This window comes from Rhinopithecus bieti, unplaced genomic scaffold (genome assembly GCF_001698545.2).
Source record: "Rhinopithecus bieti isolate Rb0 unplaced genomic scaffold, ASM169854v2 scaffold_32083, whole genome shotgun sequence".
Taxonomy (NCBI): domain Eukaryota; kingdom Metazoa; phylum Chordata; class Mammalia; order Primates; family Cercopithecidae; genus Rhinopithecus; species Rhinopithecus bieti.
Window position 1 is genome coordinate 1,964,245 of NW_016814096.1, and position 14,171 is coordinate 1,978,415.

Sequence of the window (14,171 nt, forward strand, 5' to 3'; positions counted from 1 at the left end):
CGTATGTCTATTACCATGCAAGCTCAGCTGTTATAACCACATAGGGCTGTGCAACTCAGATCACGAAGAAACCCTGATTCTGTGTGTTAGAGTACTGCGGGCTGGGAACCCTCCTGGGGGAAAGCCACAGGACATGACAAAGATGCCCAAGGGGGCGGGGGAAAGTGCCAGCAGAGGAATGCCTGCCCCTGGGCCTATAGCCATGACAGCTGAGGGCCCAGCAGTCCGGGCAACAGGCCTGAAGAAGGCTCCTGTCCTCTTCTCCCAGTCACCTCTGCATGGGTGGCCCAGCCTCAGCCCAGCACCTTACCAAACAGCAAGCAAGCCTCCTGCCTCCTCCTTCCCAGATGTCTTCCTGCCCTTTTTCCTTCCCAGCTGACTCCTTCAACCACAACACTTTTCCACAAAGCAGGAACAGCTGGGGCTTAGGGCCTGTGCTTTGGCCCCAGCTCCCGCCAAAGGTGTCTTTCAGGATGCCCAGGGCTCCACCTGCAGACTTCTTTCTGTGTCAGGCCCAGGGTGGCCCTCCTCAGACTTGCATTCGCCCTCCAGCTCCCAGAGAAATAAAACAATGATGACATAAGGATACTAGTACTGATAACAGCAATGGTACTATTTACTGGGACTCTACTGCGCGTGTACTGGGCCACTGCTGTTTTACATTCCTCTTAGGGATAGGAGCTATAGCGTAGTGGTTATGAGGAGCACAGCCTGTGTGGTGGGGCCAGTGAGTCCCTCCGTGCCTCCACTTACTCATGTGTAAATGGGGCTCCGAAGAGCACCTCTTTCTTGGTAGTGTGTGGATTAAGTGAGCATCTGCCTGCAAAGTGCTCAGTCCAGTGCCTAGCACATAGTAAACACTCAGTAAATCCACCTTTGTTTTCTGGGGCACTGAGGAAGCAGACCGGGCTGTGGAGCCAGCTGTGGATCATAGAGCTGATGAGACTCCACGCCCCCGAAAGACAGCGGGCAGCCGGGTGAGGGGACTGCAGAGCCTCCAGGACTTCCAATATTGAGGTCTCAGATTGTCTCCCTCCAGGTGGGGCACCAAGTCCCATGGGCTCTGCCTTTCCTGGGCCTGTGTGGTGAAATGTGTGCAGATGGGCTTCCCAAGCCAAGGGCAAGCCTTTCCCACTTCCTGGACCCTCAAACACAACTCTTGAGCCCATGGACAGACCGTACCTTAAGTGGCCATGCAGTGGCCTCCATGTGAGGCTCATGCCAGCACATACAACGTTTGGGGCAAGTTATAAAAAAGCATATTTTCCAGGTAGAAAATTTCAAAAAGGCAGTCCTTGGAGAAAACCAATTGGAAAAGGTATCCTGTCCTCAGGCTGATATGGCCCCACGTGCATCCCCTACTCATGTCCCTCACTGGGTTCCGTTGTGCAGTACACAACCTGCACATCTGTTCTTTGCAGCCCTACTCCCAGCTAGGAAAGTATTGGGACCCTCTAGTGAAAGTACCTAACTAGGAGCCCACAGGCTTGGGTCCAGGGGCTATCCAACCACTAACCTGCTGGAGATCAGAGAGCTGCCAGGATCACGATGGTCTCTTCCGTTAAATGAATGGATGAGGGCAAAACACACCCAAGACCCCTCATAACAATGACGCCAACAATGATCATTTGATCACTTTTGAATGGGATAACCCCATGAAAAGAGGTGACAGCTACCAATGGCCAAGGGCCAGTTCCCACCCAGCCCCCATCCTACATGCTTTTTCTCAGAGCACTAACCTTTCTAGGTGGGTGTGACTATCTAATTTTATAACAAGGCAGCTGAATTTCGGTGAGCCCAGTGAGCTCGTGCCAGACTGGGCACTGAGGCTGAAGCATAGGTTCCAAGCCTCAGTGGCCCCATGGTGCATCAGCTCAGGGGGAAAAAAAATCCCACTGAACACCAGTGCAGGCCTTCATTCATCGGAATTCCTGGGCCACCTCCTCACAGGCACAGCACAGCTCCAGGGCCCCTTTCTCGCCCTGTTGGTCAGTCGTCAGTCAGTGTCAGGCAGTCGGTCGGTCAATGCACGTTTGGGCGCACGTCCCACCAGGTGCTCAGCCCAAGGAAGATCCCTACCGTTCATTGTTCAGGGTCATTCTCGGGGGGTCCAGGTTGGGGTTCTCCATGGACTCCATCTGTGGACACCGCAGGAAGTAGTACAGCGTGTGGAGGGCGTCAGGGGACCAAGTGATGGGCTGTGGCGGCTGGCGGGCCTGGCGGGCGGGGCTGGCGCCTGGGCACAGGGGGTGGCGCCCCTGCATGTGGTGCATGGCACGGGAGACCAAGTCACCTGGTAGGGGGCAGGGAGGGCAGAGGGGAGGAAGAGAAAAAAGAAGACAAAGTCTGAGTTTACAGCCCGCATTCTTCCAAGGATGCTCCTGGCTGAAGTTTCCTTGCCTTAGTGCATAATTACTGTTTGCCCTGCAGCCAACAGGTGGAGGTGGAAACTGTCACCCAGATGCACAATAGCAATTTCGTTTCCCTTTCATTTCACTCTTGCTGAATTAAATACTTGGCAGGGCCTGTCTCCTCCAGAACTTAGGGTAATGTGGTTTCTTTTTCGACATCTCCACTCTCTCCGCCACCCCCATGGGCCTCTCCCCAGATCTTTGACCGAGGGAATCTCTCTGGGTCTCTTTTCCCAGCCTCAGCCAGCCAGGGCCAGGCTCTGTGGCAATTCTCCTGTGCACTGTCTTGTACAAAACCCAAAGTATTTCAGCAGAGAAGGTCCCTCTGTCTCAGCACCAATTACAACCACCATCATCACCTATTGAGGACTCATTATGTACAAAGTATGCAATTCCCCAGAAATATGATTTAATTTGATCCTTACAGTGATAGCGGGTATTATTCCCATTTTACAGATGAAGAACTTGAGGCTTATGGCCGGGCACAGTGGCTCACGCCTGTAATCCCAGCACTTTGGGAGGCCAAGGTGGGCGGATCACTTGAGGTCAGGAGTTCGAGACCAGCCTGGTCAACATAGTGAAACCCTGTTTCTATTTAAAATACAAAAAATAGTCGGGCGTCGTGGCAGGCACCTGTAGCCCCAGCTACTCAGGAGGCTGAGGCAGGAGAATCGTTTTAACCCGGGAGGCGGAGGTGACAGTGAGCAGAGATCGTGCCACTGCACTCCAGTCTGGGTGACAGAGTGAGACTTCATCTCAAAAAAAAAAAAAAAAAAGAAAAAAAAAAGGAACTTGAGGCTTATCTGATAAACATTTCCTGACCCCATGTATTCATTCTCCTGGCCACAGGGACACCTCAGAGCCCGCAGGCTGAGTTAACTAGCCATGGCTGTATGGCTAGAAAATGGTAGCGTCTAGACTTGAATTCAGGTCTGTTCGACTCCAAAGTCCATGGACTTCACTGTGAGCTGGGCTGCAGCCTGCCCTGCTGGAGTCCGTGGGATCCTTAGGTCCCAATATCCTGTAGTGTGTTTCTACCCAACTCAAGTATTTTCAATATCTCACCAGTCCCAGACAGGAAACGGCTCAACATTGTGTGAGGCCACAATGCTGAGAAAGGATGGGCTGAAGGAGCCCCGGCACCTGCAGGCACCTCCGCTCTAAGAAAAGCGGCTGCTTCAGGGTCAGCTTCAGCCTCACCCCTGGCGATTCCCTAGAGAGAGCCCCTCCACAGGTGGGCACGGCTAACCCTAAGGTGGAAGAAATGAACAGGTTTTAATTTGGCCAGTGAAGTGTCATGAAATGCATGGCAGAACCAGTTCATTCATGTATTCAATTAACCTTCATGCTGCTTCTGGGAATCTGCTGTTCTGTCCCGTTGTGTCCCAGGGCCCTGCACAGGGTCTGTTACATACTAGGTGCTCAGCAAATATTTGGAGAATGAAAAATTAACCTTATGCATTCATTTCTTTTTAAAATACAACTTCTACTGAGGCTTGATTTGAGCTCATTAGCTGCTAAATTCTCCCTTGACAGCCGTGGTGATGGTGTTTGGCTTCAAGGCAGGGACAAATGACACCCCTGGAGTTTGAGATCCCCACAAGGAAAGTCTTCCTTGTCGCCCTCCACCACCATCCCTGGTTCCTCACTCCTCCCTACTCTTGACTGCTCATCCCTACAGTTGGAGTTCAGCTGCCTGGGTGCTCCTGACAAACCCTAGGGCCAAGAGGGCTGAGGGCAGTGAGTTACTGACACCTGGTTTCCATCCCTGTGACCCTGATTTCATTGGTCTGCCGCTGGACCTGGGCATCTCTAGTTTGTAGACGTCCCCTCAGTGATTCTAATGTCCACTCAGGTTTGAAAATCACCAGTGAACTGATAGCTTGATTCAAGTCAGACACAGTTGGCCTCAAATCAGGGCCTGTTACTGTTAATTCCAGCCCATATTCCCTTAGGCCTGAGAACTCAGGGAGGTTCCCCTGGAGGTCAGCTTCAGCCCCACCCCTGGTGATTCCTTACAGAGAAAGAGAAATCCCTTACTTAGTTATCAGAACCTCAGTTTCCTCATCTGTAAAATGGAAACAATAGTATCTACCCTACCGATTTTGAGGGTTCAAAGAAACAATAAATGTAAAGCACTTAACATCATGCTTGGCATAGAGTAAGTACTTGGTAGGGCTGAACATAGCACTGTTACGATTAATGTCTTATTATGATTATTCCTCTATCCCACAGGCCGCCTCCTGTGCACTCTTCCTTCCAGGACCACTGCCTGCCGTCAAACTCTGCCCCACATTTCCCAGGACAGGAGGAGTCTGTGCTCTGAGATGCCAGATCCCAACCCTGCCCTTGGGCTCCATGGGTGGTTGAAACTGGCATCACAACCACCAACCAACCCACCTCACAGCAGCCAGTTGTACAGCTACGTTGACTGCTAATAAGTTGAAACCTGGCTCCCGTTTCTCCAGGTCTAAATGTCATAACTTTTGGCAGAACCACAGGACCAACAAGGAGGAGAAATCAAAGAGTCTGTGATAGCATCAAAGAGAAACCTTGTTGAAATATCATTTCAAAGGCTTGACAAGGTAGAAGTCATATCTTTAATTATTTTTATTGTTGTTTTATTGTTATTGGTGGAGAACCCTTTGGCAGTGCACTTCCTGCTTCATGTAGACAAGAAAATCAAGAAAGAAATGGAATCTCCCATCCAAACAGAAGCAGATAACCCAAAAGTTCAGAAAAACCATGAAGGCAGCTGGAGATGGAGGTCACCGGCTTCTTCGATCCAAGCCCTGCTGTGGCCAGTTTCTCTCAGACCAGAAAGACAAATGGCTGCAGAGAACTCTGACCATGACGTCTAAAAACTTACACTGCGTGGCAACCCATTTATGGGCAAAGAAAGCGGCTTGCCTTGAACCTTCTCCTAGGGTGCCTTTTGCTTCCTGCCACTTTATATTTTCTAGGCTTCGTGATAGACATGAAAAGATAGACAAAATTTCCTTCAACTTTTTCAGCCACCAGGTAAGGGAGGGTCTTTCTACTCTACAGACAAGGAAGCAAGCTTGCAGGATTTAAATGACCTGTCCCAGTGGCATAACTAGTAAGTCAGTCAGCCAGGACTTGAACTGGGGTCCCTGCTTCCCAAACGCATGCTCTTGACCATCGCATGGCTGCTACTAAAAGTGTGGTCTGTGAACTGGGACAGGTCCCCAAACTTACTGGTTTGCAGCAAGTTAATTTCAGAAGTGAAGAGTGAATTTTTAAAAACTTACATAGAAATTTGACAGTAATTTTATGTATAGCTAATAAAATAATAATTTTAAAAATTGGGCTTGCATTTCACCTGTCTTATTTCCTTTTTGTAGACATTTATTTTGATTGTACATTATAAAGGTTGCGTGGGGGGAATAAAATCTCTGGTCCTTCACCATGGCTAGTTTGAGAAGGCCTGATCCAGGCTGGGCTGGTCTCTTGGTTTAAGCATGGTGAGGACTCAGAACTTCTTCTGAAACTTCCTTGTACTTGAGGATCAGTTGATCCTACACTCAATGAAACCTTAGTCTGAAGCCCAGAAACACCCCCCAGGCAAGGAAAAACAAGTCCTCCCCCACTTGTTAACCATGAAAGACTTGATTAGAGGTGCTAGGTTTCACTCTGGTCCTTCCACCTCTCATTATGAGCCATCAAATAAAAACAGCAGGAGAGAGTCTGGAATTCAACACCGTCTTCAAAATAAGGCCTAGAACATCTGGCTCCCTTCAAAAAGAAGTGTTTTGTTTTATTTTGTATTCTCTCCCTTTAAAATTTTTGTGGGTAGAGAGGGACAGAGCAAAAGCACAAGTCCCAAAACTCCCTGTGAAGCTGGATCTCATACAAGAGTGAAACTTCTCACCCTATCTGGCAGGCTGATGTTGGCGAGGCTCAGGGAGTTAATGCATGTAAACCCAGGGAACACTCTGAGGTCCAAGGGGTTCAGTGCCAAGTATCACTAGCCTCATTAAGTTCTTCAGTCTCAGGGAGAAAAATTGCAATATCGGCCTCCACCTCTGTCTCCTCCCTCCTCCACAGCAGGTTAGCAAAAGCCCTGGTTTCAGAGGGAGGAACAGGGCAACTTGGCACATGACACAGCCTGTTCTCTGGTCTGTGAAAAGATGCTGTGAGGTTTCTTCCCTTGGCCCTGAGGAGTGGCTGGGCCAGGATGTGGACCAATCCTAGGCCAGTTTTAGGAGAAAACATTTGGTGGGATAGACCTCATTCCTCCTAACACATGTACATGCATACTCAGGAACTGTTCTCTGTACCAGGTACTGTTCTAAGCAATGAGGATACAGCCGTGGACAAAGGAGATAAAGTTTCCAATCTCATGAAGCTGACTCTTCTAGTCAGAGGAGAGACATGATAAACTATTCGTAAGTAAATATATAGTACACGTCAAGTGGTGATCAGTGCTTTAATAAAATCAAAGCCACAAGAGGGAAGACAGTGGAATGAGAGCGTGGTACTCATGGAAGGCCTGAATGAGAAGGTGCCATTTGGGCAGAGGCTTGGAAATGTGAAGGACCAATGTATTTGGGTATCAAGGGGAAAGTGTTGCAGGCAGAGGGAAAGCCAGTGTGAAGGCTCTGGAGTAGGAGGGTCCTTAGCCAGGAGGCCAGGCAGCTGGAGTGCAGTCCACAAAGAGGGTGAAGTGATGAAGTCAGATCATATATGGATCCTGGGCCAGAGTGAGGATTTTGGATTTTACCGAGTGAGCCGGGAAGCCATTGTCGGGGGATAGAGGGGATAGATATTGAGATGAGTGACACAACCCAATTTAAGCTTTAAATGGGCAGCTTGGGGCTGGGTGCGATGGCTCATGCCTATAATCCTAGCACTTTGGGAGGCCAAAGCGAGAGAATCACTTGAGGTGAGGAGTTCAAGACCAGCCTGGCCAACGTGGTGAAACCCTGTCTCTACTAAAAATACAAAAATTAGCTGGGCGTGGTGGTGCACACCTATAATCCCGGCTACTAGGGAGGTAGAGGCAGCAGAATCTCTTGAACCTGGAGGCGAAGGTTGCAGTGAGCCAAGATTGCGCCACCACACTCCAGGCTGGGTGACAGTGCGAGACTCCATCTCAAAAACAAAACAAAACAAATGGCTGGCTTGGTTGGTAGCAGTGGAGTTGGTGAAAGGGGCAAACTAAAACTCAGGATCATTGTAAATGGTAGAGCCAACAGGTCTTGACCCCTTGGCTGATGGTAATGGCAGAATGATGTCAAGCCCTTCCCTGGGGGAGGCCTCTGAATGCTCCTCCCTTAGGCTGGGCTGGGGTTGTAATGGGCATAGGGCCACCATGAGAAGAGGAAAAGGATCAGCCCCAATCTTGATCTCAGCTGCCCCAAGGAGCCGGTGGCTAGGCTGCTAGTCTTATCCAGGGGACCAACAGCCCTAGACACGTCGAGTCAAGCCCCCAGCTCTGATTCGTGTGACATGGAGAAAATCACTTTTCGTCTCTAAGCCTCAGTTCTCTCATCAGGACATACCTTGCTGAGTTGTTCTGAGGAACAAATGAGATAAAGTGAAGATGGTGCTTCACAACGGTGCCTTGCACACAGAAGGCGCTCACTTAATGTTCAAGTATAAAGTAAAACCAAGGTGCCCTCCAGTGGACTAGGGGCTGTGTCCCTTACTGTTTGCAAGGCATGAGAACTCACCAAAGCATGACTGTGCAAGGGCCCAAGACAGCCCACTGTCCAGGAGACACTTCTCAGGGATGGAGCTGAAGCCATACACCAGAACCCACTTCCTGTGGGGTCCCTCAGGGGACCCAGGCAACAACATCCTGGCCCTGCCTACTGTAATGTCACCAGGAGACACAGAGTCAGAAATCCTGCTTTCTCTCCCAGCCCTATTGCAGCTCTGCTCCGTGACCTTGAACCAGGCACCTTCATTTCCTGTCTGGGGAGGAGGCAGAATGCAGGGAAGGAGAAAGCCGCGTCCTGAAGAAACAGAGGTTTGCCATTGCTGTTGATTGTGCAGGGGTCAGAAGACTTGAGGGAATCACAAATGGAGAAGGCCGGAGCAGAGGGAAACTCCAGGTGTGCCTATGCTGTGTGTCGTGACCCTTGCTGTGTCACTGCCCTCTGCTGGGTGATCTCAACAGAGCGAGGGGGAATGAAGGCAGCAGAGGATGTAGTCAGATTTCTCAAATCAAATGGGTAATGAGAGGGGGAGCTCAGGAGCCGGCACGGGATTTCACCTCTCCTAACACCCTGGAAGCAGCTGTCAATAGTAAAGAGCCACCTCACGTTCCAAGTGTGTGCCATAGAGCCCTGAGTCCTGGGAGACACCACCCGGCCACACCTGCCTTCAGCCAGAGGAGCTCTGCTGTTATCTTCCTTTTATTATATTGAGGCTTTGGGGGTGCTTTCTTTCGAGAAAGAGCACCAGCTGTGAATTCAGAGCCCGTGGGGCCAGGCAGGTGAAATTAATGAAACAGGCCCCCCTCCTCCACCCCGGATGAAACCCAGGTCTGTGGCAAAGTGGGGAACACATGCCAACCACTTTGCTGCTACTTAGCTCCTGTGGGTCACTGCTATACAGGAATGGGGTGCCATGTTGCTAGATCATTCGTTTTTTAAAGAGAAACCAGAAATCCAGATTTGTGTATTTGCAACCTCTGTCCTAGAAAGATCTAGCTTTCAGGGAAGGCAAGGCGCTTGGAGGAGGAGGAGGAGGCCAGAGCCTAGAGGGCAAGCTCCCCCTGCCTTCCCCCAATCCTGGGGCCTTGCTGTTGCTCTACCACCCAGCTAGACACTGAGGCGACACTTACTCAGCTCCGAGATGCTGCCCACGCAGGTGGCCAGGAGGGACTGCTCCAGGGTCCGGAGCTCCAGCTGGGCGTAGGCGTCGGCTCGCTCGTCATGGCCCAGGGACCCACCGTTGTAGGGGCTGAAGTACGCCGGGAGGGAGAGGACACCTATGGGGAAAGAAGGCAGACAGGTCACACTTAGGAAGGAGGGGAAGCTCAGTGGGCCCCAGCCTGCTGTGGGCAGGGCTCAGCCCTGCTCCCCTGCCCTTGACAGAGAGGTTCAGCAGGCAAAATCTCTCTGAGCCTTGAAGACTTGGGAACGTTGACTGTGGACGGTGCTATAGGGGCCAGAATGAGAAGTAGCTCATTCGTAGCTGTGGTTATAAGCACGTGGAGACCATCCTTTCTTGGAGGTACCTAGAAACTGGCCTGCTTGGGCTCCTGGATCACACAAGCGTTCATTCACTCACTCGCTGAATATTCACAGAGTGCCCGACTCAGCCCAGGTATTGTGCTACACTTAGGGTTCTGGGGTGACAAAGAGACCTGGCTTTGTTTTCATGCAGCTCAGGGATGGCCGAGTCAGATATAAACGCCCATCCTGACTTCCTGAAGGGCAGTGCCGCCCTGAGTCCTCTCCTTTCCCCATCTGGGAGCAACCATTTGAAAGGGATGCTGCCTTCTCCACTTCAAGAAGGGGATGTGTCCTAGCCACGGGCCAAGTCCAATTAATGTTTTTCATTAACACTTCAACAGCAGTAGAGCAGAACTGTCAGAATCAATCCCAGAGGGTGACAGCCTGTAAATTTCTCCAACTCACCATGCAGCTTCTTAGAAAGCACCAGAAAAGCGAAATCAGACGGGTTTAAAATTACATGTTGGCTCCTAAGAGCATGTGGCCACAGAGATTCTAGTTGCAGTCAGAACCTAGAGAGGGATTCCCAACTTTTGGTAACCACTGTTTCTTTGATGGACAGATCTTCTTTTTCCAACACTTACCCACAAACCCTTTTTTAAAGAAAAATATCCACAGGAATTTAATCACTTTTGGATAAAATCTCTGAAAATTCCTTGAGATAACAGGAGAGCACCGGGATGTGGCCAAGTCTGGGTTAGAAGTCCCTAAACACGTGTGATGTAACAAGGACAACAGCAGCAACAGGTACAGCAGACAGGGCTTTGGAGCAGAAGTTGGGGTTCGTAATTCTGGCTATCACTTAACCAGTGGTGTGATCTTGGTCAGGTTACTTAGACTCTTCATCGGTTCATCATCTGTTAACTAGAGATAACTAGAGTACCTAGCTCACAGGGCTGCCATGAGGATTAACTGAGTAACTGGGGGTCAATGCTTGCACCAATGCCTGGCTCAGTACGTGCTCTACCAAGTGCTGTTGCTATTATTTTTACTTTGTGCTGGGAACATAGGCTTTATTTACATTATCTCATTTATTCTTTCAACAACCCTATAAGGGCCAGGTGTGGTGGCTCACGCATGTAATCCCAGCACTTTGGGAGGCTGAGGCGGGTGAATCACTTGAGGTCAGGGGTTTGAGACCAGCCTGACCAACATGGAGAAACCCCGTCTCTACTAAAAATACAAAAATTAGCCAGGTGTGGTGGCAGGCACCTGTAATCCCAGCTACTCGGGAGGCTGAGGCAGGAGCATCGCTTGAACCCGGGAGGCAGAGTTTGCAGTGAGCCGAGATCACGCCATTGCACTCCAGCCTGGCAACAGAGTGAGACTGTGTCTCAAAACAAAAAACAAAAAACCCTATGAGATGGGTACTGCTGGCTTCCATTTGAGATATTGGGCTATTGCCATTCAGACACTTTGAATAACTTGCTCAGGTAAGCAGTAGAGCTAGGATTCAAATCTGGGATGGACTGGCTCTACAGTGCATATACTTAACTCCTGTGTGAGCTCAGAGTCCAGTGAACACACCACTAAAGCTCACTTGTGGCTGTCCTTACGTGTGGCTGGTGCATATGACAATATGGCTGTATTATTACTGCCTTTTTCACTCATGGACAGCCCCGTGCTGAACCCCATGTGTTTCTCTTTCTTGAGCAAATGCACACAGCGGTCTTCCTCCAGCCCAGGGCCTCAGTGTGTTCTCTGATCGTTCTGCAGGTTCAGCTGATGGTCAGTCCTGCCCTCCTAGCTCAACCTTCCCCTGACCCAGCCTCCCCACTCTCCTCCTGGCTGATGTGGTGGAGGCTCCCTCTCCATCTCCCTTTGCCTCTCCTGGATGGCAGCGACCCCTCTCATCACATCCAGCACTGACTTAGCAAAGCACTGCTCCAAAGCACTTCCTCCAAGCTTTGTTTCTGTTGGAGGAGGAGGAAGAGTTCGTGATTGGGCTCTTCCCCGCCGCCCCCTGCCAGGGCCCCAGGCCCTAAAGCAGAAACTCTCCCTGACAGCTGAGTAACCAAACACACTGGGAAGAGCTGGCCATAAGCATTAAAACAAGTAAAACAAAAGGGAAAACCACCCCAACGACAGGCTGAAACCCACCCTGCCGAACAGCTGGGAGAGCCCAGTGCAGGCCTGACTCCGCCTCCTTTCTCCATTATTAATCTACAGAAACAACACTGGAGACATGTGGATCAAATTTACAGAGCTTAGGGTAAGGGAATAGGAAATTCAGCTGATTTGTCAAAGGATTCCCAGAGAGAAATATTATGTCAATGGAGCTAGTAACAGGAGCTGGCAGCTCCATTAATAGTAGTTCCCATTTTCCCAGTCATCACCCACCCAAAGAGGCCTTCACTTAATACCGTGGCAAAAGTAATTAGGAACCTATTATTGATAATAGTAATTGATAGCATCACAGCTTTTGCCTAGTACCTTTTGCTTTTAAATGCCTTTTTCATAGAGCAATTTGTTCTTCCAGCAAGGGAGGTAGGACAGTTATGATCAGTAACAACCACAGCTGACTTCTATTGAAGGCTTACTATGTGCCAGGCACTTACATGCATTATCTCATTTAACACCCCAGAACCGCAGGAGGTACTATTTCCACCCATCTTACAGCTGAGAAAACTGAGGCCTAAAAACGTTTAGTGGCTTGCCCAAGGTCACTGAGGGTCAGAAACGGAACAGGGACTAGAGTTTCAATCTCTTCATTCTCAAGCTGCTGAAATAAATGGCATTCTAACTTTGCTCACCTTGTCCTTTCTCGAGCTAGGCAGTGCCCAGGATACTGGAGAGGAAAGGGGTTTTGTTTGGGCCTGAGGTTTAAGAGGAGGAAATTCAAAGTAAGACCCAGAAATAGGACTTTCCCTTTCATGGGTCTCCAGACACCTCCTGCCAAGGGTCCCTAGAGGCCTCCCATGAAACTCTACAGACAAAAAGCTGTCTGACTCCCTCTGATCTTTGCAGAATGCAGTTTCACAGCTTGTCTTCCCAGCTTGTCTTCCAAATCCGCTCTGTAAGAAAGTCTTCTCTACATCAATTCTAAATTATCTCTCCCATATCAGATCAGCTCATTCCTCAGCGGTTCTCATCAGAGATGGAAAATATTTTCTTTACATTCTTTTAACACCTCGATGTCTTCCTTTCCCCACACAAATTCCCGGCTCTAGGATAACGGGCCCAGGGCAAGATCATTCTAGGGAAAAGGAGTTTTTTTTGTTTTTTTTTTAAAAGATCATTCTAGGGAAAAGGAGTTAAAAAAAAAAAAAAAAAAAGCCAGGGCATCTATTTTTTTCTATTTAGTAAAACCCTTAGAAAAAAATTCTTCCTTTCTGTCATGATGGAGAAGAAAGCATGCAGGAACATTTCCCTTTATTCCTTTATTAGAGGGAATAGGGACAATCGCTTTGGAAGCCTGGAAAAGCCATGGAGGGACCTAGAGGGACCCACATGCACCACCCTGTGCCCATGACCGTGAGTGAATCTCGGAGTGTGAAGCAGTGAGCATGACTGAGTGATCCTTTGCCTCCCTCTTCTAAAACAGCAGCATTTCTGTTCAGTGTTCCACTCCAACCTGCTGCGGACTGTACTGAAGCCTCGATGTTTATCAATCTCTACACAGAACCCTTATCTTCCATCGCTCAACTTTTATCTTTCTGGTTGCCCAACTCTTGAATCTCAGACTCATTATCTTGTTCCTCAAAGCCTCCACCTCCTCTTCCAACACTCTGAGTACAGCACCGTGGCCACCCGGTTTCCCAAGGAGAGACCTGTGAGTCACCCTAATCAGCTGTCTCCCTTCTCATCCACTTCTCATCAACCACAAGCCTTGCTGCTTTTACCACCAACATATCTCAAAAATCCTCCACTGCCACCACCCCAGTCAGGCCACCATCTTCCCCTGCCCCCCACCCATCCCCTGCCTCCAGGCTTACCCCACCCCTTACTCTGGTCACCTTGCTCTGGCTCTGCACTCTTCAATGACTCCCTGTCAGTCTCACGAAGAAGTCCAAACTCTTTTGCATATCTAACTATCCTTTAAGAACAGTTAGCATCCTGGCTGGGCGTGGTGGCTCAGGCCTATAATCCCAGCACTTTGGGAGGCAGAGACATGTGAATCACTTGAGGCCAGGAGTTTGAGACCTGCCTGGCCATCAAGATGAAACACCATCTCTACTAAAAATACAAAAATTAGCCAGGCATGGTGGTGCACACCTGTAATCCCATCTACTCAGGAAGTTGAGGTGAGGGAGAATTGCTTGAACCTGGTGGAGGTTACAGTGATGAGAACGTGCCACTGCACTCCAGCCTGGGTAACAGAGTGAGCTTCTGTCTCCAAAAAAAAACCTTTTTTTTTTCCCCCAAAGAAAGAGAATAGACAATGTCCTTCTCTGCTTTTTGAAATTTAGGGAGGAGAGTAATTCTGCCAGTAAACTGGAAAATTCCCCAGCATCAGCAGAGTTAGGAACCCTGTGCACACCTGATCCTTGCTTCTCTAAGCTACTTTTCATTCTGCTCTGCTGTAGCCCAGAGGGGGAGGGGGAGGGGGACG

The 14,171-nt window shown here is 49.5% G+C and overlaps 1 protein-coding gene across 1 annotated transcript in view; it reads right to left on the minus strand.

The window, feature by feature from the left end:
- ABTB2 (ankyrin repeat and BTB domain containing 2) overlaps positions 1-14,171 on the minus strand; it is a 211,476-nt gene that overhangs the window by 44,482 nt on the left and 152,823 nt on the right. Inside the window, exons 2-3 of the mRNA XM_017849690.1 lie at positions 9,226-9,372; positions 2,080-2,293 (exon numbers count right to left, since the gene is read on the minus strand). Coding sequence (XP_017705179.1) covers positions 2,080-2,293; positions 9,226-9,372 — 361 coding nt within the window. The remainder of the gene's footprint in view (positions 1-2,079; positions 2,294-9,225; positions 9,373-14,171) is intronic.